The 27,027-nt window shown below is 40.0% G+C and overlaps 1 protein-coding gene across 2 annotated transcripts in view; it reads right to left on the bottom strand.

Annotated features, from left to right (window-relative positions):
• The window catches only part of LOC113546282 (potassium channel subfamily T member 2), a 104,819-nt gene that overhangs the window by 42,445 nt on the left and 35,347 nt on the right, over window positions 1-27,027 (bottom strand). For both annotated transcript variants that reach the window (XM_026946051.3, XM_053228660.1), the window contains exons 7-11: window positions 21,793-21,867; window positions 19,296-19,379; window positions 16,896-16,990; window positions 12,406-12,586; window positions 91-255 (exon numbers count right to left, since the gene is read on the bottom strand). In XM_026946051.3, the coding sequence (XP_026801852.1) occupies window positions 91-255; window positions 12,406-12,586; window positions 16,896-16,990; window positions 19,296-19,379; window positions 21,793-21,867 (600 nt within the window). The remainder of the gene's footprint in view (window positions 1-90; window positions 256-12,405; window positions 12,587-16,895; window positions 16,991-19,295; window positions 19,380-21,792; window positions 21,868-27,027) is intronic.

Genomic DNA, 27,027 nt, shown 5'->3' with positions numbered 1-27,027 from the left:
TACGGTGAGTTTCATGATCAAATGGCCAAATTGTTGAGCTACAAGGCACATGTGTCTTCTGAAAAGAAAAACATGCGCTTACAAACACACCTGCAGTCTTGGGTGAGCAAAGAACTCATTGAGGAAATCCATGAGGAGGTCTATCTTCAGACAGCTGACGCAGAGCACGACGTGTTTCTCAGTCTGCGCTCTGTAGCGGCTGTAGTTCCCCCCAGACTTCTGTCTCTCCATCCACAGGAAAGCCAGCTGCTCAAACTGGGGACAGAGTCAAACCAGATATCATCAGATCAGACACAGAGGACAGAGGAAATCAAGTCACGCAGCAGTCAAACAGGTCAAATTGGACATCGTTGGCATATCAAAATAGACAAAGAGTCAAGCAAAGATAGTAGAAATAGCAAATATACAAATAGACCCTGAACTATTTGTACTAGCATGAGGATATATATTTTTGGAGGCACTGTATACTGAGACTAATAAGCATTGCTGTTAGTTGGTATGGACAAACAGAGGTGGAGATCTAATCTGCATTTGAGACAAACCAGAGTCAGAGGACATATCTTTTTTTTTTTTTTTAAATTGGGTTATGTAAATAATAACAGATAAATCCCCACCCTCCTAGTTCCTTCCCCCTGAAACCAGTGTATATAGAGAGAAAGAAGAAAGAAGAAGAGGAGAAAAAGGTCCTAGTAGGGACCAAATTAAAACAAATTACTAAACATTTTATCCTATAGATATTGAAATTACTCATTAGTGGTTCAACAGGATTAGTTTAACAAATGCAGCCTTCCATCCCTCCACTGTCCTGGCCCCAGCACCATGTATACAAACTGATGAGAGCTTCATTAAGATAACATCCATTAAAGTGAGGGCCCACATATGCATACACATACTATGTCGGGGGTTCCAACAATAATCTAATAATATTTTTTAGCATGAAAGCAGAAAGGAGTAGATTCATCTGCCAGGGTAACAGAAGAAGATTTGGAAAAATTATTTCGAAAAAAACAAATCTGGTGTTAACGTGGTATTCCGTTCCAGCCAGAATGAAATGTTATTGATAAGCTGCCTCCAGAATACAATAAAAAAAATGTAGAAAGGTCCCTGACAACCCTTGGGAGCACAGATTGCAGTTGGTTGGTGGGGGGGTGGGTTTGGGCTCATATGGAAATGTTTCATTGGTGTTAAATAATGTCTGTGTAGAAGCTTCCAATGGGTCATCTGGAGATTTGGATTTTTAGGAGACATAGTAATCACTTTCCATGTTTGATCAAAATATTCTTGAACTTCGAGATCCATGTCTTTTGTCCATATGGATACTATACCAAGTGGTTTGTAAAATGATTTAAAGAGAAATTAGTAGATATTTGAGGCAGAGCTGGAATACTGATCATTATGAAAAATCTACTCACGCAGTAATTTTGTGTACCATGGGACACCACAGGCACGGAGAGCAGATATGAATACTCAAATACATAAAAAATTAAGTACTGGGTAAATTATATTGAGTGATTATATCCTGAAAAGTTTTTAAACCCGTGTGGTCATAAATATGTCCAAAAATCTTGATATTATTTCTTGCCCATTGAGAGCAGTAGAACAGAACATTTCAGCCTGAAAATTATGATTACGAAAAACAGGAGAACGTTGGCGCCATTTCATCATGTTAAACTGGAGACAGAATCGAGCAAACTAGAGCAAAAATATACTGAACATCCTCACATCAACGTGTAGAGACATTTAAACCAGACCAGAGACAGTCACCTGAGTGAAATCAAACCTAACCACTTCAACAACTAGGGTCATATACATGTGCAGGGTGAGGATTAAATACCAAAATTGCGCACGTCATTATTCAGGAACTGCGGACTTACACTCTAGTCTGGGAAGGTGAGCAAGAGACGCGGCCAAAAACACGAGAGTGTGTCCCTGTACAGCACAATTCTTTCAGCTCCAGTGAGGAGCAGTATTAATTCTCCAATTTAAACACTTTCTAGTGCTTCGGCTTGGAAAAACATGGATGCCCACAGCAAGGTCATATTTGTATGGCTAGTCTCTGAATTTTAGAAACATATAAAGAAGCTTTACATGAATTATTTCTGCATGGTTAACAACGAGAAATGACGTATAAGGTAGGTCAGCTGTCTTGTTCATCTTTGCTAAAAAAATTTATCTGTCACAATGGTTTTATTGCATTAGTAAATTTGGGCTGAAATCAACAGAATTACATTAATATAAAATATAAACTTAAAAAAAAGTTGTTAAAACTCCTTTTCACAAGCTACACAAAAGCTACATATTTAGTAAAATCAAATTTTATCAAGCAGAAAATGATCCAAAATAAATCTGTTTGCTGTTGACTCTATGCTGCCATGGTTTAGGGTTCATGTCAGAGAACTCGAGCTATGGGGATGCTGCCGACTGGGAATTCCGAGTTGAATGACCGTTCCATTGCACTTTTCCATGGGTTAGGGTTCCAAGTCCAAGTACAATGGATTGCAGCACCAAGTACAATGGAGGTCCAGCACCACTGGCTGACAGTTTGATGTAACCACAATATGTCATGTTGAAATTTGTGCTGTAAATATACTCAAAAAATAAAAAGAGAGGCCAGTATAAAATACTTAAATGAATCAATTAATTAATAAGTAATAGTACTGTCCCATTAAATAAAGTCAATGTATTTTTCCACATGCAGGACATCAGAGAAGAGTTTATCAAAGACCAAATAACGTAAAGCATAGCAGATGACCAGTGCTTGGTCAGCTTATCCTTCAAACTATGGGCATGTTTTCTTAATAGGATAGTGCATCAAATTAACAAAAAAATATTACCATTGTTTCATTAACAAAAATAGCAAATTAAAAACACAATCAAATAGCCTACATCCCAAACACACATTATGATATCATGAGCTTGTTTTAGTATGTTGTGGCTTCATTAATTTGTGAACACAATTATCAGCAAACATCTACTCAGCAAAAAAACCTGGCAACCTCATAAGTGCAAACTATATGCAAGTAATTTGCATAATTATAACGGTGTGTCCAGATAATCAAGTTATGCACGTGCGTAAGCCGATTCTTAATATGAGTAACTTTCACTGTGTAAATAATGATGTAAACTTTGAACTAAATATAGACCCTAGAGATTAAAATACAACATGACCAGGCATAAAATCAAACCATATATGCTCTCCTAGTGAGGAGAGAGTCAGTCTGGAAAGAGACAGAGTGAAAATGGACATCACCTTATCAAATTGCAGACAAAATCAAAATGGACAGGGTGACACCAAACTGACCTCACGCAAATGCACCAAATTAGAATCGATCGAGGAAACTAAAGGTCATGGGAAATGACATGCCAGTGTCTGAGGAAATGACAGCTATAATACCTTTCAATATATTTCAGGGTGCGTTCAGTTTTACGTGTGTGTGTTTGAAACACGGTGTTGAGTACTGAGAGATGCTAAAGAAGGAACAAATTCTCAGGTGAATATCAAGCACGACCCGCAGGCTTCAATAATCCATCTTCTCTAATGGAACACTGGCAGAAATAATGAACGATCCTCCTGAAATTTGCTCAGATTCACTCCTTCACTTCAGTTTGTCCATTACCACTTCCTCACTCGATACTATCAGCTTTCTAATAATGTTCAGTCGGCTGTCTGACAACTGACACAAACACCGCTTAATCTTCATACAGCAATCAAGCAGGTGGGGACATATTTTATTGCTCATTTTATGATCTAATAAGGGAAAATACATCCTTCATGGCCAGTCACAGATATAAAGAGAAGACATGCATTAACACACTTTGTCTTTTAACATGTAATGACTGAATATTTTAATATTTATAGTTAGTCCTTTTTTTTGTTTCAGTCCTGTAACTGCTGTTTTCTTTAACACAAAATACAGAAACACAGTCTCTGACACAACTACTCCAGAAAAATCTTGAGCAGCCTCTCCTACACACAGGTGATTTGCATAATCTTAATGGGACACCCAGAAAATTGACTTAAGAATGTGCTTAACAGACTCTGAATGCGCATAACTTTCCCTGCGTAAATACTAATCTAACTTTTGGACTTAACTTGAATTGGAATTCAAGTTAAGCCCAAAAGTCTAATCTGCATTTGAGAGGTGTATAAGTAGAAAATTGCCTTCTGTACGAATATTTGATCATATTATATGGTTTGATCAATGCCCCGCCAGTCTTCCAGGTTTTCATGAATGACATGTTTAGGAATGTTCTTGGTTTGTGGTTGCACACATCAATAATATTTTTGTCTACCATTATATGTCAACCATTATATGTCCCCACTATACCCTTCCTAGTCTACAGTCTACATCATAAGCAAGGAGAATGTTCTTGTGGATGAAACGAAGGTGTGTCCTCACGTTGCCACCACCCCGCCCATAACAGTACGACATGCAAAATATCTACAGAAGGTTTCTCCAGCTTTCTTCTATCATACAACAGCTACCAACCAGGGAGAGTGAAGGCTACGACATACTTCCTCCGAGACGTGTGAAGCCAGCTAACATTATCTTTCTGAACTGCTGCTCCTGCTGCATCACAGGGCAGCGTAACACACTCGGCAAAAAGCACTATCTGCCCTCTTCCACATACATGAGCTCATAACAGTTTTGGGAAATTCTTGTAATAAGCATTAGGGATGGGAAAGCACATGTTCCATGTTTCTAAGTGTTAGATAAAATGCTGGTCACAAGTGGGCAAAAACTGTGAAATAGACATATTACTACTGTAGACTTATTATAGAAGCAGTTTATTCACAAATCTGAAAAATGATTCTCACCATCATCATCATCATCAGCTCTGCCACTAGTGTCTTGCGTTACCTGTTTATTGCCTTTGTAATAACTCTTTAGAGGGTGAGATTCAAGTATAAAAAAGTTCCAACATTGAACCTTTCAAAAATTTAGGAAAGTGCTTTTATTGTTGTTCATAAGCTTCACCAGAGTCATACCTCTCCTTCCTTTGCTCTGGGATTTTAAAATTGTGGAAAGTCTTAATGCTACCTTTAAATATTTCTAATAAAACTGGTCTTTTGTGAAAGCCATCATCAGAAAATAATTTGATGGTCAAACTCTTGGCTGTTGAAAGACCATTTCAAAATGAGTGGCTTTGAATTACAGAATTACAGACCCAGGGTTTCCATTGTCATTAGTGCTAATGGTTTTCCTTTTTCATCAACTCAAATGACCAGGCTGTTTTCTTTTTCGCTATATTTCAAAGGTACATTTCTCCCTCTCACGCTCACTCATCAATCAAACATTTGCCGCGGAGAGGTTTTTTTTTATTATCGACATTATGTCATCTATGTTATTGATTACTTGTTGCAAGTCGTGCTTTATAGATGACTGTTTACAGTATACTTGATTTATTACTGTGCATTAGATCTGTTTTCTCCATAAAATCTATAGTCCATAAATGCAGGAGTGGAGAGTTGTATTACTCATCTTTCCTTCAGCATTTTTTTTTTTTAACTCCAAAACCCATTTCTCTCCAGAATAGTGGGGTTTTATAGATTCATATAAAAGGCTATAAAAGCTGAGATACACATCTATTTAATAGCAAGGCTGGATATCAATTGAGCAAAGTGGGCATGAATGGTGGAGGCGTGGAGAGTGTTATGGGATTCTCTGACAAGATGTGACACATTATTAACAGGGCCAGTGGGTGCTGCTTGGTGTTACGACTCCCAGAACATAGAGATTTAATGGCATTTAGGCCATTAATGTGGAGATGGGTGTTATGGCTAAGTGATGACAGGACACAATGTATTCCCCGTTCTGTAATGTGTAGTCCAAAATCATTAAAATGATTCAGGAAGGTGAAATCGTGAATATACAGTACTGACCGGGTCCATAAGAGGGCGCCAAAATCACCCTTATATATTTATCATATGATAAAATGTTGCAAGGTTTCACAACGAAGAGTGCAGACATTTACAGGTTCATATAAAATTATTCTTAATTATTAAAACTGAGATACAAAAACTATTTAATAGCAAGGCTAGGGATAAATTGAGCAGCATGGACATGAATGGCGGAGGAGTGAGAAGATCTGACACACTGCTAACAAGGCCAGTGGGTGCTGCTTGGTGTTATGATTCCCAGAACAGAGACATTTCACCGAGTTTAGGCCATAAATGCGGAGGCGGGTGTTATGCATTCCCGGATTAATGCCTGTTTTGGGTTTTTTTGGGAAGTAACAGGACAGAACGTGTCCTCGCTCTGAAATGCAATGCAGGCAGGAGAAATCATAGACATGTGTAAGAGTACGCTACACTCGCCCTCATTGTTATACGATAAAATCTTGCAAAAGTTTTACAGTGAGTGCTAGTAGGGGAGTAACGATCCAAGAATTAGGATCGCCATATCAATTTAAAAAGCAGTAATCAATTATTATTGATTATAATTTATTAAAAATGGATTACTACTGAAAAAAGGACAAACAAGTGGTGTATAAAAATAATTCGCATTTTTAAACTAATAATTTAACAGGCTAGCTGATTTGCCTGCGACTTTAATACTTTTAAAATAGTCCTTCTGACTATTCTGAACAAAGGTCATCACATATCGATCAGCGGATGCTAATTAATATAGTATCGTATCATAGCAGATTCAGTCAAAAATTGAATCATTACCTTATGAATCAAAATCATATCATATCAGAATGCACACACTATAGGCACTGTCCAACCCTACACACACACACACACACACACACACACACACGCACACACGCCCCCACATACAAGCTCACACACACACACACACACACACACACACACACATTCACATATACACAAGGACATACATGGACATTTACACACGGTTTTAAAAAAGCAATAAGTCTCTCTCTCACACACACACACACGCACACAAACAAATAAACATAAACAAACATATGCACCAATAGGTCAGACAAGAATTCACTAACCAACCACACACACACACATAAACACACACACAGAAGTACACAGCTCCCCCAATCTCCTTACAAACACACACACACATGCACATGCACACACAGAAAAACAAACATAAACAAACATATACACCAATAGGTCAGAGAAGAACTCACTAACCAAACAAAGACACACACAAGCAAACAGCCCCCCAATCCCGTTACAAACACACACACACACACACACACACACATACACGGATATATATATATATATATATACACACACTTTTAAAAACCAATAGGTCAGAGACAAAGAAGAATACACACTCCATACGCACAACACACACACACACACACACACACAGTAGTGGGAAAGGCACACTGGTGGGGCTCTGTGAAGACAGCTGGTGTAAATGTCAGTCGGGTTTTTGTGGATGAAAGCTGCTGAGGAAGAGACGCAGCAGAGCCACATTCCTGTGAGGCAGCGTGAGGATGGAGAGGGTGCTCTCCCAGGGAAGTCCTCCCAACACACATCAAAGCTCACTCCCTCCTCTGATTCACAGACTGTGTGTGTGTGTGTGTGTGTGTAGATCTCTGCTTGTTACATAGCATAATACCACAGTGCTTTTGAATTCTGGATTCTGATTGGTCAGAAGGTGTTGATTCATTTTCTAGAACAGCAGCTCTGACAGTAGTGCAGCTGCAAATATTAATGCGCTCGTCCTAATCGTTTCTATAATAAGAGCTTACGCTATTTAACATTTACAGAAGGAGTCTCCAGTGTCAGAGGTAAAGCTGTAACGTTTCTGCTGAAAGTTTTCCGACATCTTCAGGACAGAAGACTTTCCACTTCACCGTTTCTCAGTAACATGACAAACTGTGTTTTGTTTTTTTCTTATTATTAATTTTGAGATAGAGAAAAGAGCTTCTATAACGTACAGTCAGGTCCATAAATATTGGGACAGTGACACAGTTTTGGTAATTTTGCCTCTGTACACCACCACAGTGGATTTGAAATGAAGCAGTCAAGATGTGACTGAAGCGTAGACTTTCAGCTTTAATTCAAGGGGTTTAACAAAAATATTGCATTAACCGTTTAGGAATTACAGCCATTTTTTACAGAGTTCCTCCATTTTCACAGGCTCAAATGTAATGGGACAATTGACTGATAAGCAGTTTCATGGCCAGCTGTGGCCTGTTTCCTCCTTATATCATGATAAATTAAGGAGATAAAAGGTCTGGAGCTGATTCCAAGTGTTGAATTTGCATTTGGTAGCTGTTCATGGGAACTCTCAATATGCCGTCCAAAGAGGTGTTAATGCAAGTGAAGGAGGCCATCATTAGGCTGAAAAAACAAAACAGACCTATCAGAGAGATAGCAGAAACTTTAGGAGGGCCAAATCAACAATTTGGTACATTCTTAAAAAGAAGGAATGCACTGGCGAGCTCAGCAACACCAAAAGGCCTGGGAGACCACAGAAAACAACTAAAGTGGATGACTGAAGAATTCTTTTCTTATTGAAGAACAACCCCTTCACAACATCTAGCCAAGTCAGGAACACTCTGGAGGAGGTCAGCGTATCATTGTCAAAGTCTACAATCAAGAGCCACCTTCATGAATGTAAATACAGACGGTTTACCTCAAGATGCAAACCGCTGGTAACACTCAAGAACACAAAGGCCAGATTAGACTTTGCTAAAAAACCTCTAAAAAAAGCCTGACCAGTTCTGATGCAAGATTAACTTGTACCAGAATGATGGGAAGAGAAAAGTATAGAGAAGGAAAGGAAGGGCTCATGATCCAAAGCATACCACATCATCCGTCAAACATGTGGAGGCAGTGTTATGGCATGGGCATGTTTGGCTGCCAATGGAACTGGGTCACTGGGGTTTATTGATAATGCGACTGTTGATAGAAGTAGCAGGATGAATTCTGAAGTGTACAGAGCTATACTTTCTGCTCAGATTCAGTCAAATGCTGCAAAACTGATAGGACAGCGCTTCACAGTACAGATGGATAACAACCCAAAACATACTGTGAAAGCAGCCCAAGAGCTTGGAAATTAAATGTTCTTAAATGGCCGAGTCAGTCACCTGACCTCAACCCAACTGAGCTGCTTTTCACTTACTGAAGACAAATCTGAAGGCAGAATGACCCACAAACAAGCAGCAACTGAAGATGGCTGCAGTAAAGACCTGGCAAATCATCTCAAGGGAGGAAACTCAGCATTTGGTGATGTCCATGGGGTCCAGACTTCAGGTAGTCATTGACTGCAAAGGATTTACCTCCAAGTAATAAAAATAATCCTAATATTTATGATTATATTAGTTTGTCCCATTACTTTTGAGCCTGTGAAAATGGAGGAACTCTGTAAAAAATGGCTGTAATTCCTAAACGGTTAATGCAATATTTTTGTTAAACCCCTTGAATTAAAGCTGAAAGTCTACGCTTCAGTCACATCTTGACTGCTTCATTTCAAATCCACTGTGGTGGTGTACAGAGGCAAAATTACCAAAACTGTGTCACTGTCCCAATATTTATGGACCTGACTGTAAGTGATAACTTGTTTCATGGACATTCCATACAATTAAACGTAACTATAAATGGATAAAAAGTATGATGTTTCATTTTCTAATAAATATAAATTGTAATAGTTGTGGTATAAGAGGAATAAAACATTTCAGGACGTAGTGTTATAGGAAGATAATTAAATTAGGGCTGGTCACAGTGACTCCGCTTCATCACACACTTTTATTGATTATTTTCCTATAACAGCATGAAACAGTGTTTTATTCCTGACATATAAAATTTTTTTGATGGCTATTGGTTGTTAAATTTACTGATTATTGACAGCATGAGAGAAATATTTAAATCAGTTGTTGCTGTCTTTCTTGGATTCTGTATTCTTAATATTTTCATTTTTGTTCTGGACATCTTAAAAAAAGAATTTATGAACGAACTGTCAAACATTCAATGGTTCCTTTTAGAACGGTAATTATTTCTGTACAACACGCTCATCTAACGCATAATGACTGTAATTTGAAAAGATTTAATATTACATTTCCAGAATGTTCTTAGTATAATTTATTCTGATAAAATAATCGTTAATAAATCCTACTCTTCCTTTAATCATACATTGGACTGTGCACCATGAGTACTGTGGTATGGCATGTCTTTGTGTGTGTGTGTGTGTGTGTGTTTGTTGAGAGAGTTGTGCAAGCGCTTGTGAGATGTAACCTGCTAAAGAAACATACAGTTGCTTCTGAGTGCGAGTCTGTGCATGTGTATGCATGTGTGTGTGTGTATGCATATGTGTGTGTGTGTGTGTGTGTGTGTTTTATCTACATGTTCCCCTTCGCAGCACTACAGGGAGTCTCCACTCTTTATGAACGTGTGAGAGCAGATGACTCATGTACGTGTGAACAGGTGTGTTTCAGCCCACGGGGTGATGGAGTGGGGGTAGGACGAGGGTACGCCTGCGCTAGACTATTACTTGAACGTTTAAGTGTGTTTAAGAGCGTGTTCCTGTGTGTGTTTGTGTGCAGAAGTGTGAAAGCTAGCAGATGCAGCAGATGTGCAGATTCTCATGGGGTCTGAAGAGATAAAAATCAGCCCTTCACCTGTCATCATAACCTCACGCTAGCAAATGAGCTCACACTGTAACGGAAAGCAAAGAAATTCTGAACAGGAACAGGAATAAAACACTTCGTGTTGTGCTATTATAGGAAAATAATCAACGATGGGGTCGTGTGATGAAGCAAAGTTACTCTTACCACCCTGAAGTTGATTATATTCCCATAACAGCACAACATGGAGTGTATTATTTGTCTTATATCACAGCAATTTGCTAATGATTACCATTTTAATGTATTATAAATATATTTGTCACTTTTTATCCATTTATAGTTACATTTATTGCTGTGGAACATCCAAGAAACAATTTAGTTGTCACTTGGGCTTAGAAACACTAACTTATCCGAATGAGCACATCATTATAACCCTGTGATTTGAAGCTACCTGTGATTTGCAGATGAGTAGAGAATCATGAAATTTACTGACATAATTTTTAATAATATAATAACATAATTAATGACATAAACTAGTACAGTGACATGAATTTAAATGGCATAAACTAGAGTGACATAAACTGGTATTTTATGAACTAAATGATAAAATGCATTTAAGTTGAATGAAAATAAGTTGAAATGACAAAGTGGAATGAGGTAAACTGGTATGATATAAACAGAAATGAAATGGATTGGAATGACGTAAACTGAAATGACGTGAACCGGAACGACGTAAACTGAAATGACGTGAACTGGAATGACGTGAACCGGAATGACGTAAACTGAAATGACGTGAACTGGAATGACGTGAACCGGAATGACGTAAACTGAAATGACGTGAACCGGAACGACGTAAACTGAAATGACGTGAACCGGAATGACGTAAACTGAAATGACGTGAACCGGAACGACGTAAACTGAAATGACGTGAACCGGAATGACGTAAACTGAAATGACGTGAACTGGAGTGACGTGAACCGGAATGACGTAAACTGAAATGACGTGAATTAAAATGACGAAAACTGGAACGAATATCACAAATGATTTTTCTCAGTTTGATAAAACAGCTTCAGTGAAGTTAGCTACTTTTTATTAGTAGTGTATGGTGTAGCTGGCTACTTTATCAAAAATATAGTTTAGTTGTAACTGAGCTGTTTCAAATCATGAGAATCACTGAAATGACAAACTAGTATGGTGTAAACTGAAATGACGTAAACTGGAAAGACCTAAACTGAAATGACATAAACCAGTATTTTATTTACTAAATGACAATTGTAATGTAAACTGAATTGATGTTAAGTGGAATGACAAACTGAAATGATTTAAATTGAAATGACGTAAAGTGGAGTGATGTAAACTGGCATTTTTCTGAACTGAAACTACATAAACCAGTATTTTATGAACTAAATAACATAGAGTAGAATGATTTAAAGACAAAAACAGGAAAGATAGCAACTAGAATGATATAAACTGGATTGACGTAAACTGGAATGACGTAAACTGCATTAGCATCGTAGCTCCAGTACTAAACTTGTGTCAGTTGATTGACTACATGAGGTATAAAAAAAGGGAAAATGTTTAATTTAGAGTTTTTCCTGAACATAAATGGTGTGAAATAGAAGGAGTGCCACGCCTTTTCCCATCACACTCCAAACTGGAAAACCACTTAAAATGCTTTATGGGATATACAGTGAATCAGCTAAACGTTCTTTAATGTCGTTTAGCTGATTTAGTTAATTAAGTTACGTAATTTGAACTAATAATTTAAAAGCATAAACACATCAAAGTCTGAGTGAGCCGAGGAAATTGGTTTTTCTCAAACCGTCTGTGATGTAATGGCAGTGTAGAGGGGTTTGGAGGTGGGGGAGTATGGCAGAGGTCAAAGGTCATGGCACACACCTGAATGGGCAGCACAATGAGAGCCACGCAGATCATGATGACCACGAGGAGCTGCGAGGGCCAGATCTGCGGCGTGACGTCTCCAAAGCCCACGGTGGAGAACGTGACCACGCAGAAATACAGCGAGTCGAAGAGGGTGAGATTATTCCCCGCTCGCTCCAGGTGCTGAATCCCACAGATACTGAGAGAGAGAGAGAGAGAGAGAGAGAAAGAGAAGAGAAAAGAATGAAGAGCAAAGGAGAGAGAAGAGAGGAAAGAAGATAGGAAAGGTTTAAGAAAGAGTGAAGGACAAATGGGGAAAGAGACAGAGGGATAGAGACAGGAGCAGCAAAAGGATGGAGAGAGAACACCAAGAGATAGAAGGATGAAGACAGAATGGAGAAAAGAGAAAAAACAGACAGAAGAGTGACAGATAGCACGATAAGCCAGAAAAACAAGGGAAAAATGGAAAATGGAAGGAGGGGAAAGGAGTCACAAGGTAGAGAAGGACAGAGGGAGAGAGAAGAAAGAGAGTGAAAAGGGTAAAGGAAGAGAAGGATAGAGTGAGATGATGGAAGAAAATGATGGAGATACAGTTAGAGTGGTGAATGAAAGAATACAGAAGATAGAGAGAATAAATGAAATAAAATACATAAATGAAGAGAAAAAATGAAAGAGAGTTAGAAAGAGAGAAAAGAGAAGAATTAAGGAAGAAGGGGAGAGGTATAGAAAGAAAGAAAGAAAGAAAGAAAGAAAGAATGGAGTGAGAAGGAAAGGTAGAGAGAGATGGTTGGGGTTAAACAAGGGTTTAATGTGGATCTGTCTGAATGTGAAAAGGTTTACGAGTATGTGTGTGTGTGTGTGTGTGTGTGTGTGTGTGTAGAGATGTACTGTGCATATGGAGTGTGTATTCTCCTCTGACCTATTGTGTGCACACGTGTTTGGGGAGGGGGTTGATTGTGTGTGTGTGTGTGTGTGTGTGTAAGTGTGTGTGTGTGATATGTGGCTTATCTGAGTGCTGTGTGTATGTTTGCGCTTCACAGTGTGTTTGTTCAGTTCAGCCTAACAGTCAGATCGAATCTATACTCAATCCCACCCCCGATCAGCGTCCAACACACACACACACACACACACACACAGCTGTATCTCAATCTTATCTCATTTCAGTTCAGTGATTAGTGTTTGCTTTATTGACTTTTCTGCTTTCAGATCAGTTCTACCCAAGGAATTGTTCAAAGGGTAAGAATAATTACAGAAAAATTGCTAAAAAGCAATAAAGACAGACAATTACAGTACGACTCCTTCACCACATCACTCTCTTGCCCCGTCACTCTCTCGCCCCGTCACTCTCTAACCCCGTCACTCTCTCGCCCCGTCACTCTCTAACCCCCTCACTCTCTAACCCCGTCACTCTCTCGCCCCGTCACTCTCTAACCCCGTCACTCTCTAATCCCGTCACTCTCTCACCCCGTCACTCTCTAATCCCGTCACTCTCTAATCCCGTCACTCTCTCGCCCCGTCACTCTCTCGCCCCGTCACTCTCTAACCCCGTCACTCTCTAACCCTCTCACTCTCTAACCCCGTCACTCTCTAACCCCGTCACTCTCTAACCCCCTCACTCTCTAACCCCCTCACTCTCTAACCCTTCACTCTCTAACCCCCTCACTCTCTCACCCCCTCACTCACTAACCCCCTCACTCTCTAACCCTTCACTCTCTAACCCCCTCACTCTCTCACCCCCTCACTCTCTAACCCCCTCACTCTCTCACCCCCTCACTCTCTCACCCCCTCACTCTCTAACCCCCTCACTCTCTAACCCCCTCACTCTCTCACCCCCTCACTCTCTAACCCCCTCACTCTCTCACCCCCTCACTCTCTAACCCCGTCACTCTCTAACCCCGTCACTCTCTAACCCCCTAACTCTCTAACCCCCTCACTCTCTCACCCCCTCACTCTCTAACCCCGTCACTCTCTAACCCTGTCACTCTCTAACCCCGTCACTCTCTAACCCCCTCACTCTCTAACCCCCTCACTCTCTCACCCCCTCACTCTCTCACTCCCTCACTCTCTAACCCCCTCACTCTCTCACCCTTCACTCTCTAACCCCCTAACTCTCTAACACCGTCACTCTCTAACCCCCTCACTCTCTAATCCCGTCACTCTCTCACCCCCTCACTCTCTAACCCCGTCACTCTCTAACCCCCTCACTCTCTAAGCTTGTCACTCTCTAACCCTTTCACTCTCTAACCCCCTCACTCTCTAACCCCCTAACTCTCTAACCCCATCACTCTCTCACCCCGTCACTCTCTAACCCCCTCACTCTCTAAGCTTGTCACTCTCAAACCCTGTCACTCTCTCACCCCCTCACTCTCTAACCCCCTCACTCTCTAACCCCCATTACTCTCTAACCCCCATTACTCTCTAACCCCTCTCACCCCCTCACTCTCTCACCCCGTCACTCTCACTCCATCACTCTCTCACTCCCTCACTCTCTCACCCCCTCACTCTCTAACCCTGTCACTCTCTAACCCCCTCACTCTCTAAGCTTGTCACTCTCTAACCCTTTCACTCTCTAACCCCCTCACTCTCTAACCCCGTCACTCTCTAACCCCCTAACTCTCTAACCCCCTCACTCTCTAACCCCCTCACTCTCTAACCCCCTCACTCTCTAACACCGTCACTCTCTAACCCCCTCACTCTCTAATCCCGTCACTCTCTAACCCCCTAACTCTCTCACTCCCTCACTCTCTAACCCCCTCACTCTCTCACCCTTCACTCTCTAACCCCCTAACTCTCTAACACCGTCACTCTCTAACCCCCTCACTCTCTAATCCCGTCACTCTCTCACCCCCTCACTCTCTAACCCCGTCACTCTCTAACCCCCTCACTCTCTAAGCTTGTCACTCTCTAACCCTTTCACTCTCTAACCCCCTCACTCTCTAACCCCCTAACTCTCTAACCCCATCACTCTCTCACCCCGTCACTCTCTAACCCCCTCACTCTCTAAGCTTGTCACTCTCAAACCCTGTCACTCTCTCACCCCCTCACTCTCTAACCCCCTCACTCTCTAACCCCCATTACTCTCTAACCCCCATTACTCTCTAACCCCTCTCACCCCCTCACTCTCTCACCCCGTCACTCTCACTCCATCACTCTCTCACTCCCTCACTCTCTCACCCCCTCACTCTCTAACCCCGTCACTCTCTAACCCCCTCACTCTCTAAGCTTGTCACTCTCTAACCCTTTCACTCTCTAACCCCCTCACTCTCTAACCCCGTCACTCTCTAACCCCGTCACTCTCTAACCCCCTAACTCTCTAACCCCCTCACTCTCTAACCCCCTCACTCTCTAACCCCCTCACTCTCTAACCCCGTCACTCTCTCACTCCCTCACTCTCTAACCCCCTCACTCTCTCACCCTTCACTCTCTAACCCCCTAACTCTCTAACACCGTCACTCTCTAACCCCCTCACTCTCTAATCCCGTCACTCTCTCACCCCCTCACTCTCTAACCCCGTCACTCTCTAACCCCCTCACTCTCTAAGCTTGTCACTCTCTAACCCTTTCACTCTCTAACCCCCTAACTCTCTAACCCCATCACTCTCTCACCCCCTCACTCTCTAACCCCGTCACTCTCTAAGCTTGTCACTCTCAAACCCTGTCACTCTCTCACCCCCTCACTCTCTAACCCCCTCACTCTCTAACCCCCATTACTCTCTAACCCCTCTCACCCCCTCACTCTCTCACCCCGTCACTCTCACTCCATCACTCTCTCACTCCCTCACTCTCTCACCCCCTCACTCTCTAACCCCGTCACTCTCTAACCCCCTCACTCTCTAAGCTTGTCACTCTCTAACCCTTTCACTCTCTAACCCCCTCACTCTCTAACCCCGTCACTCTCTAAGCTTGTCACTCTCTAACCCTTTCACTCTCTAACCCCCTCACTCTCTAACCCCCTCACTCTCTAACCCCCTAACTCTCTAACCCCGTCACTCTCTCACCCCGTCACTCTCTAAGCTTGTCACTCTCTGACCCTGTCACTCTCTAACCCCGTCACTCTCTAACCCTTTCACTCTCTCACCCCGTCACTCTCTAACCCCCTCACTCTCTAAGCTTGTCACTCTCTAACCCTGTCACTCTCTCACCCCCTCACTCTCTCACCCCCTCACTCTCTAACCCCCATTACTCTCTAACCCCTCTCACCCCCTCACTCTCTCACCCCGTCACTCTCACTCCATCACTCTCTCACTCCCTCACTCTCTCACCCCCTCACTCTCTAACCCTGTCACTTTCTCACCACGTCACTCTCTCACCCCATCGCTCTTTCACTCCCTCACTCACACACACACACACAAAGAAATTGCAGGAACCTTTCAGGGAACTCCGGAACTGTAAGGTGTGTAGCCTGGTATAAACTGAAATGATAAAAAACTCACTCCGTCACTCTCTCACCCCCTCACTATCTCACCCCGTCACTATCTCACCCCCTCACTCTCTCTTTCAGTCTCTCACCAGGTGAAGATGAGGCAGAGGAGGGTGCTGATGAGGATGAGCACCTGGTTGAACATGGCTGAGTGAGTGCGCTGGATGGCTCTGTGTAGGTCATTCTGAAACACACACGCACACACACAAAGAAATTGCATTTCAATCAGAAAGACCTTTCAAGGAATTCTGGAACCGTAAGGTGTGTAGCCTGGTATAAACTGAAATGATGAAAAACTGAAAGGAGGTAAACTGAAATAATGTACAATGAAGTTATGTAAAATGAAATGACATAAACTGTAATGATATAACCAGAAATTACATAAATGTAAATGATGCAGACCGGAATTATGTAAAATGAAAGGGCATAAAATTTAAATGACATACAATTAAATGATGTTAAAAAAAATGACATAAGAAGAAATTACACAATCTGAAATGACATAAACCTAAATGATGCACACTGGAATGACTGGAAACAAAATTACATAAAATAGTATAATGTAAATTGAAATAACGTAAAGTAGTATGACGCAAAGTAGCATGACGTAAACTAAAAAGATGTAAACTGAAATGACGTAAACTAAAAAGATGTAAACTGAAATGACGTAAATTAAAATGAAGTAAACTGAAAGGACATAAACTGGTATGACATAAGCTCAAATGCGGTACACTTACATAATGCAAACTGGAATGATGTAATCTGGTATGACGTAAGATGAAATAGCGTGAAATTACGTACACTTAAATGACTATGCGATCTGACACTTTAGCGCATGGTTAAGCTAACAAATATTAAACATGGTGGAGATTAACAAGTTTTTGTAGTTTATTGCTTTTGCAGGTGCATGAAATGAAGCTTCAAACCTTTTTTGCCATTAGAAATATATATATATATATATAAACACATAATTACACTTTTAGAAGCTAAAGAGGGATTCCTGGAAGATTTGCAGTTGCTGCACGGATTGGTAAAACAGAGGGTCACACTACTGAGAACAGAGTTGGAGCCAAACAAGCGTAAAAAAAGTCTTTAGTAGCACAGACACGTAAATGTCAGAAAAGCCGAGCGCTGGAAATCATTTAAACTTAGACAGAGGGAGGTTTAGAGAGAGAGAGAGAGAGAGAGAGAGAGAGAGGGAGAGACGGGCACACAATATCAGAATTCACATCAGAATTCCTTTTTTTATTCAGTTTTCCAGTGATAAAGTGTTAATTTGTTTCTTCCTGATCTCGAATCTCATTATCACGAGGTAACAGATGTTTTCCTGAGATCTCAAGCTAAGGACACTTTTTCCCCAAGAATGCTTAATTAATTTGAGATCTTGTAAAAACAAAAACGGCTCATTTTTCTGTAACGACAAATGATCTTAACAGATTACCAGGCCAAAATGGATTAAACAAAATATACATGTAGCACTACTGAATTCTCAAATCTGATTGGTCAGAAGGTGTTGATTAATTTTCTATAACAGCAGCTCTGACATTAGTGTATGCTTTGATGCAAATTAAAGATTTTTTTTTATTTATGTGCTGTTTCAAATATGTTATTGTTTCTATAGTAGTAGCTGTTTCACTGGTATGGCAGATGCAAGGAAAACATATAATTGTTAATGTGGTGAAGTTTTCTGTAAGGAGATATTTAACATTTATGGAAGGAGTCTCCAGTATCAGAGCTTTGAAAAAGTCAGAGGTAAAGCTGTAACTTTAACTTGTCCTCAGCGCTGCATTTTTCTTTTACTAACTTCAAGATAGAGAGAGAAAAGACGAGGTGCTGGAACGACTGTTAAACATTAAATATAACTAGAAACTGATAAAAAGTATGATGTAGAATATCATTGTAATCTTTGACTAATTGCTGTGGTATAAGAGGAATAAAACACTTTCCAGGTTGGTAATGGATCACACCACGGTGCCATTGATTATCTTGCTGTAACAGCACACCATGCCATATTTTATTCCTTCCTTAATCCATGGCTGGAGTTTCTGTACATAACAAAGACAGATCTGCGCTGATATGCGTTAATACTGATATATCACTAAGATTTTACAGGCTGTCAGCAACTACTAAGTCCTCATTAACAGGATTTTCAAAGCGTGCTCTTTTATATTACTCCAGATCTTTATGTAGCTGCCCTTCAAATACAAGACTTCCACAATTTACAATAAGTGGCTTTGCTGCAATCATGCTCAATTAAAAAACAGGACTAAATCCAGCAGCCAGAACGCTGCAGTTTCTGTTAGGGCGCCTAATTGTAATTAGCATCACGCTGTTCAGACGGTATGTCAATTTTACTGGCGTACTCTTTGTACTCTGAGAGCACCTGCTGCTTTTTTTTCCGCACACACAGAAACAGAGGAGAAGAAGATGATTATGGGAAGAGAGAGCTGGGAGAAAAGAGGAGCTATTTTTTTCTTTGCTTTGCTTACGATCATGTTTTCCAGGGCGTGTTTGGCCAGCCAGCAGTTCAGAAAGACAGGGATAAACAGGTTTCGGAGTGAGGGTAAAATCACCTGGCAGGAAATACAGAAAAGACTTCATTTACTGAGCTGAAAAAATAAACACCACGTAATAACCTCTCTAGAGTGACATCAAGCTTGTGCTCTAATTGAACATTGACATTTTCATGTAATAAACATTGCAGAATCCAGTAGGTTTGCACATACAATGCTTCATTTCTACAATTATAATACAGGATAACTGAGTCACCATCTTATCAGATACACCTTGCATACATGGTCAAATGCATAATTATTGGCACCCTTCAAGAAGCAAAAAATGAACAACTTCTTCTTCTTCCTCTTATTTTTATATTTCTTTAATATATCAGGGGCTTAGGTAGTACATTTTCCCCTGCAAGACACAGATTTCAAAATTTTTTTGCACTGCCACAGTTATTATTTGCTGATGCCCCTGTCTCCTGGCGAGGACTTTTCAAAAGAACTTACTTTTCAAGATCCTTTAGATTGTCTTATTTTTGTGCATCTTAAATTCAGACCACAGGGGACTGAAACAAATTTTCCATTTCTGTGTTGATCTGGATGGATGGATCTTGTTGAAAGCTCTTGTTATGACTCTATCCACTGTAAGTCATAACCTCCTGACAGAGGCAACCAGGTTGTAGGCTAAAATATCCTTGTACTCAGCAGAATTCATGATGAGATATATCTTTCCATGAGCTCATGGATTACCAACCACAAAACAGCCCCAAAGCATCAATGATCTACATCCATCTTTTACATTTCCAAAATATTTATGCATCCTTTTTTCCTAAACATCCTGATGGTTTGATTTTGGTCTCATCTGAACATAAAATACAATTCTAAATATATTTCTAATAACACTTGCCTAAGTATATGTGAGAAAGAGAGAGAGAGAGAGAGAGAGGGAGAGGCAGAGAGGGAGAGGGAGAGAGAGAGCTTCAGAGAGGCACATCATGGCACAAGCACTCAATCTGATGATAAAGAGCTAATTTGTTTTCTCCAGATCTCAAATCTCAATAAATAAACATCCTGATGGTTTGATTTTGGTCTCATCTCAATGTAAAATACAAATAAAATATAGTTCTAATAACACTTGCCTAAGTATATGTGTGTGAGAGAGAGAGAGAGGGAGAGGGAGAGAGGGAGAGGGAGAGAGAGAGCTTCAGAGAGGCACATCATGGCACAAGCACTCAATCTGATGATAAAGAGCTAATTTGTTTTCTCCAGATCTCAAATCTCAATATCCTGAGATCTCAAGCTAATGAAACTTTTCCCTGAAATAACAACGTAATTAAGTTGAGATCTTATAAAAACAAAACGCGGCTCATCATTCTGTAACGACATGAATAAATCAAGATTGCAAGAGAATAAATAAAATTAACTCATCACCACGCCAAAAAAAATAAATGAACTATTGGTGATGATTAATTTTCTATAACAGCAGCTCTGACAGTAATGCAGCTACATATCACAGGTTTCTATTAATGTGTTTGTTCTAATATGTTATCGATTCTATGATAAAAACGTACAGACCGATTTGTATAGCGGACACTCCATATGATCATATAATAAATGTATTTTAAAGAGAAAAAGTGTTGTTATTTAACAGTGAAAAAGGTAGGATCGTTGATATGGTGACGTTTTCTGTAAGGAGACGTTAACATTTATAGAAGGAGTCTCCAGTGTCAGTGCTTTGTAATGGTCAGAAGTAAAGCTGTACCCTTTTAAGTTTTCCTCTGCACTGCTGTCTTAACATCAACAGAGAAAGAGAGAGAGAGAGAGAGAGAGAGAGAGAAAACGAGAGGCTTGTTCTCTCCTGAACATCTAGCTCTAATGACACTTGGTGTTTAGGAGTTGCACTTTGTGGATCTCTCTAAAGAATATCCTTTCAGTGGATGTGGTAGAGGGTCACAGCACTTCATGTAAAGCAACAGATGAGTTACAGTCAGTAATTAATTACTTGGAAATTGCCTACATGGTAGTTGGACCTGATAAATTGGCAACTCTGTGTATATTGGCAGCGTCACAACATCTATTTTTACTAATATACTAAGTGTAGAATCCAAATATCTATGATTAAGAACATTCACAGCCTGTAATGGCTCACTGAATGGTTTGATGAGGAGGAAAATGATGTAAATCATATGCTATGACCTTCACACTCACCACACCTCAACCCATCTATGGGAGATTTTGGAGAGATGTGGTAGACAGAGCTTCCCACACCAGCTGAGGGAATAGATTTTGGAAGCGCAGTGTTCATCACTCCAGCACATGTCTCTACAAGAGACTTGTAGAATTGATGCCAAGGCACACTGAAGCTGTTCTGGTGGATCATGGGGGCCTTAATGAAACTTTTTATTTTGGTTTTTCCTTTAATTTTTCACCTCTCTATGACATGAGAAGTGGGTCATTCTGGCTGTGTAAGAACTCAGAGACTCACAGTGATGACAAAAGGGACGGCGCTGATCATCTCCAGGATGAATGGGACGCGCAACACTTGCTCCCACACGTTGCCCTGAAAACAAAAAGTGAAAGGTCAGAGTGTGTATGTGTGTTGAAACTGACACATGGCGTACAAGGTTCACTTCATAAACAAGGGTGAAAAAAAAAATAAAGAAAAACTATATGTTAATGAAAATATTGGCATTGTATTACAGTTTTTTACAATCACTTTGGCACTAATTTCAGAATCTTGATGTCATTTTTCAAAACTCTAGACACAAAACTCACAACCAATGATCAAAATGCACATTTTTCAAAACTCCAACATTTTTTCCCAATTGTTTGGATACAATACACATAAACTTATGATCATTTGTTCATTGAACTAAAATCACCTGTTCAAAATGACACAATTTAACATCAACGTATTACCATCTCAAATTGCAATTCATACATCACATCTGAGATGAGCGTCTATTCATTTCATTATTCTATTCATGTCTAACAATCAACTGATACAACTTACCACAAAATGATAAGTAACCGTTGCATGACATGTGGTAGAGGGAATGTGGTAGAGGACAAGTCCACAGACCAAGACAGTGGCAGCAACAGCAAAGAGTGTACAATGAAATCCGAGCAATAGTTGTAGACGATGTCGTAAATCATGGCAGGACAGTGACTGAGGCAGCTACAATGATTCAGCCAAACCTCAGAAGATGAACTGTGGCCTGAGAACTGGTAAGTCTTCAGCCTGCATTAAACATTAGGCTACTCTCAACTGTCAAATGACTGAATACTGCATTCCAGTGTGTACCACAGAGTAGGTGATGTGCCTAAATGTCTTCTTACTGTAATTTCCCCTGCAGAATAGAGACTAGGCCATAATAGGGGAGGCAGAGGCAAAATTCTGACTGATTATATTTGAATATCTAAATGATATTCGCCTTACAGATATTCGGCAGAACCTCTTGGACAATGATGAAATATTCAACAATGTGGAAGCCATAAGTTTGACGACTATTGCACGCATGCTGAAAAGGCACCAGGTGTCTCTAAAACAGCTACACCCTGTGCCTTTTGAAAGAAATGCAGACACAGTGAAGCAACTGAGGACTGAGTATGTTCAGGTATGTTCAGTTATGTTCAGTTTCAAGATGTCTGTTGTGAAAAATTCCCCCAAAATTCTGCATCAATGTAATCAGTAATTCTCTTTCCAAAATATCTTTTTAGAGAGTGATGGATGCTGGATGCTGATGAAAACCATCACAAATTCATCTTTTTGGATGCGGCAGGCTTCAACCTGGCCAAGACAAGGAGGAGAGGTCGGAATTTCATTGGCCAGCGGGCAACCATCCAAGTACCTGGACAAGTACCTATATCAGAAGATGGTGTGTTGGGATGCAGACCTCGTCTTGGATCCTATAATGCAGATCTCCTTGTAACCTTCCTTGATGAGCTAAATCAGGTCTGTAGAGCTGATGGTGTGACTTATGTCATTGTGTGGGATAATTTCAGGGTCCACCATGCTCAAATGGTACAAGCATGGTTTCAGGCCCATCTGCAATTTACCACCCTGTACTTACCCCCATATTCTCCATTCCTTAACCCGATCGAGGAATTTTTCTCCACACAGAGGTGGAGGGTATATGATAGGCGCCTTCATGAACAAGTCACCATTCTCCAGACCATGCAGTGACATCAGGGCCAAAGATTCTTCCCAAGATGTCTGGCTAATAGAAAGATCCATTGTGATGTGAAAGAGAACCTATGGCCAAATCCAACAGGGTTGATGGAAATACAGACGTACAGTAATCAATCCTTTGTTTTGCTTTTTTACAGTAAGCCAGGTGAGGAACACTGCAGCTGAGGTTTTACAGTACTGTATTGTAGTTTTTTTTTCTTTTTTGTAGCTAATTATTTTGCAATGTTTTGAATATTGGACCGCCTGTGTTACAAGTGATGACCGTTTTGAGTTTTGTGTCTAGAGGTTTGAAAAATGACATCAAAGTTCTGAAATTTGTTCCAAAGTGATTGTAAAAAAACTGTAACATCTTACTCAATTAAAAAGCAGAATTCAGGAGTCGCAATTATACTTGAGGGAAAGTTAGAAAACTGTGCACCTTTAAATGTACATGTAAAATATATATGTAAATATGTTACATGTAAAATATTATAAATAAAATAAACAATTTTAACTGAAATTGGGATTATTATTTTTTTCAGATAGTCTCAGATTTGCAAATGAACTATTCGCATGACTCAATTCTATGAAAGGTCAATCACACAAAGGGTAAGGTGAGATTAGTATTTGTAGCTCTTCTCACAGCTTAATTCATAACAATCAAATAAAATCCAACCACCAGCATTAAACTCCATCCACTTGTGTTTGTGCAAATTTTTCATGAGAACATGTTCTTTTTTTATTGAAGTAATTTTAATGTACGATAAAAATAGTGAGACCAATAAACAGTCCTTGCACAAAGATGAGTGGTTGTGGAGCACCAAACTGTTATGGATTTAATCTGTAATAATAAATACTTAATAAAAACATAATGTGTACATAAATGCCTCTGACTGTTTAAATTATCACTACTACTTAAAACAGTCATGTGCATTTACGTGCACATTAAGTTTATATGTGCATAATTCAAGGTCACATGATGGAAAACAAATGGTAAACATTTATTTGATTTTTTTTTTTTTTTTTTTTTTTTTTAAATCTCAGTGATGCTAGCAGAGCTGATAATCTGATCAGAGACTTTTTGTCTGGAATTTCCTGTTTCTCTGGAAACAATGTGTACTATGCCGAACTTTGAATAATAATTGTAATATTCTGTAACTATATATAGTAGCTGTGCACCGATTTGTGTTTATGCTACTATAACACTGGTATAGGGGTTTCTATCCATAACAACGAGGGAATCCTGTTGACAAAAATAGTTAGTGATATAAAAAAACATCCCTTGTATCAAACTGTAGTTCACACTGTTACATATAATAAACCTTTTTTTAATGCAGTGATATTAATGAAGAATAATGATCCTGCTGTGAAAAGGTAATCTGAAACTGCATTATTAAATAATTATTTCATTCATCTTCAGTAACTGGTGTATCCTGGTCAGGGTGAGGGGTGGGTGGTGAGGCGGAAATACTACTTGGATGAGACACCAGTTCAGAGCCGGGCACCACACACACACATTCAAACAAAGGTGCAATTTAGAGCAGCCTGTCCACCTACTGGCATTTTTCGGAGGTGGTAGGAAACCAGAGGAAAACCCTTATGGACATGTGGAGCACGTGCACAGAAACTCCATACAGTAAACGGAGCTCAGGATTGAACCAAGGAAACCTGGAGCAGTGAAGCTACCCACCGTGCCTAAAACTGTATTAGCATGATAAAATAAAAAAACAGTTTAACAAAGGGTGGGTAGGGATGAAGGGTGAGTCTGTGACAGGCAATGTGGCATTATTTGTGACCCTCACAAGTTCAGCGTGGGCAGAAAGGATTTGTTCATTACAGCAGAAATCAATAGAGGGTGGAGAGAGAAAGAGAAAGGGAGGGATGGAGAGAATCTGCAAGGACTTCAAAGAAGAAATAAGAAATCAAAGGGATGGCATTGCCGAGGGGTTCTGAAGAGGACAGGCATGCCTGCTGCTCCATCCCCTCCACTAACGCATCCAGCACAAGAGCTCTCAGAAAACAAAGAGCTGATTGGTACAGCTGTCTCTCACTCTCTCGTTCTCTAGCTCTTCTCTTCCCATCCACTCCTTTGATCCCCTACTGAAGACTGAAGAGTTTTCATGCACGCCTTGAGGTGCAGAAAAAAAATTAAACCTGACCTGAGAATGTACACACCAACACATTGGGTTTTGTTAGATGGAGCTGCCAATCATCAGAAATGGCCTGGGTCAGACTGAGACTCCTTTTTTATCTGAGAAAATAATGCTGGAAACCGATTTCTAGCAGCGGTTGTGCACAATGCTTGTCTTTTTCATGAGACAGAAGTGGTGGTTTACAGTGGATATAAAAAGTCTACCCTGTCAAAATGGCAGGTTTTTATGATGAAAAAAAAAATGAAACTAAGATAAATCATGTCAGAACTTTTTCCTCCCTCAGTGTGAAATTACAACGTATAAAAATGAAGTGAAAAACAATCAGAAGCATTTTAGGGAAAAATACAAAAAATAAAGAAAGTTACAATGATCTTGCTGAAGTTCAGAATGAACCAAAAACATTCAATCTCATAATCAAACTGCTGTCATCAATAAAGTTATTCTGGTTAACCCCAAATGAAGATCAGCTGTTTCTGTAGGATTTTCTTCACATCGACTTGGTTTCATCTGAATGCTGAAGCCGTGGTCCATAAAGAGCTTACAAAGCCTGTACTGGGTCTCACTGTCAAGAGGGGTACAAAAACTTTTTCCCAAACATTATATGCACCATGGAACACCATGAAGGCCATCATCAACTAGTGAAGAAAATGGGGCACCACATTACCAAGAACAGGACGTCCCTCGAAATTTCCAAAAGGACCAGACAAAAACTTAACAAGGAGGCTGCCAGGAGACCAACGGCAATATTAAAGGAGCTGCAGGAATTTCTGGCAAGTACTGATTGCACTCTGCATGTGACAACTGGGCTATGGGGTAGGGCGGCTAGACTGAAGCGCTTTCTCACAAAAAACATCCAAGTCCAACAAATCACCCCAAACCATGTGACAAAATGTGTTACGGTCTGATGAGACCAATTCCAAAAATCTGTAGGCTGTGCACAGGAGATGCTCTCACAATTTGACAGATCTAGAATGTTTTTGCAAGAAAGAGTGGGAAAATATTGCAGAGTCAAGACGTGCCATGCTGATAGACTCTTAGACAAAAAGACTGAGTGGTGTAATAAAATGAAAAGATGTTTCAACAAAGTATTAGTTTAGGGTGTGCACACTTATACAACTAGGTTAGTGTAAGTTTTTTCTTTTTCTTTTTTTTTCCCTATAAAGGTTTCTGATTGTTTTTCCACTTTATTTGTATACATTGCAATTGCACATTAAAGGTGAGAAAAGATCTGACATGATTTATCTTAGTGTCATTCTTTTATTTTAACAGGTATGTGTAGACTTTTTATATCCATTGCACATCAAACATGTAGGCTGAATTTTCCACTTCTGTCATGATTTAGATGAATGTTTGCGGTTATAATCTAGGCCATGTCATAACCTCCTGGCAGAGGCAA

The sequence above is a fragment of the Pangasianodon hypophthalmus genome, chromosome 23, assembly GCF_027358585.1.
Source record: "Pangasianodon hypophthalmus isolate fPanHyp1 chromosome 23, fPanHyp1.pri, whole genome shotgun sequence".
Lineage (NCBI taxonomy): Eukaryota > Metazoa > Chordata > Actinopteri > Siluriformes > Pangasiidae > Pangasianodon > Pangasianodon hypophthalmus.
The sequence above is the reverse complement of the archived record's forward strand: the minus strand, read 5'-3'. Positions and strand labels throughout refer to the sequence as shown.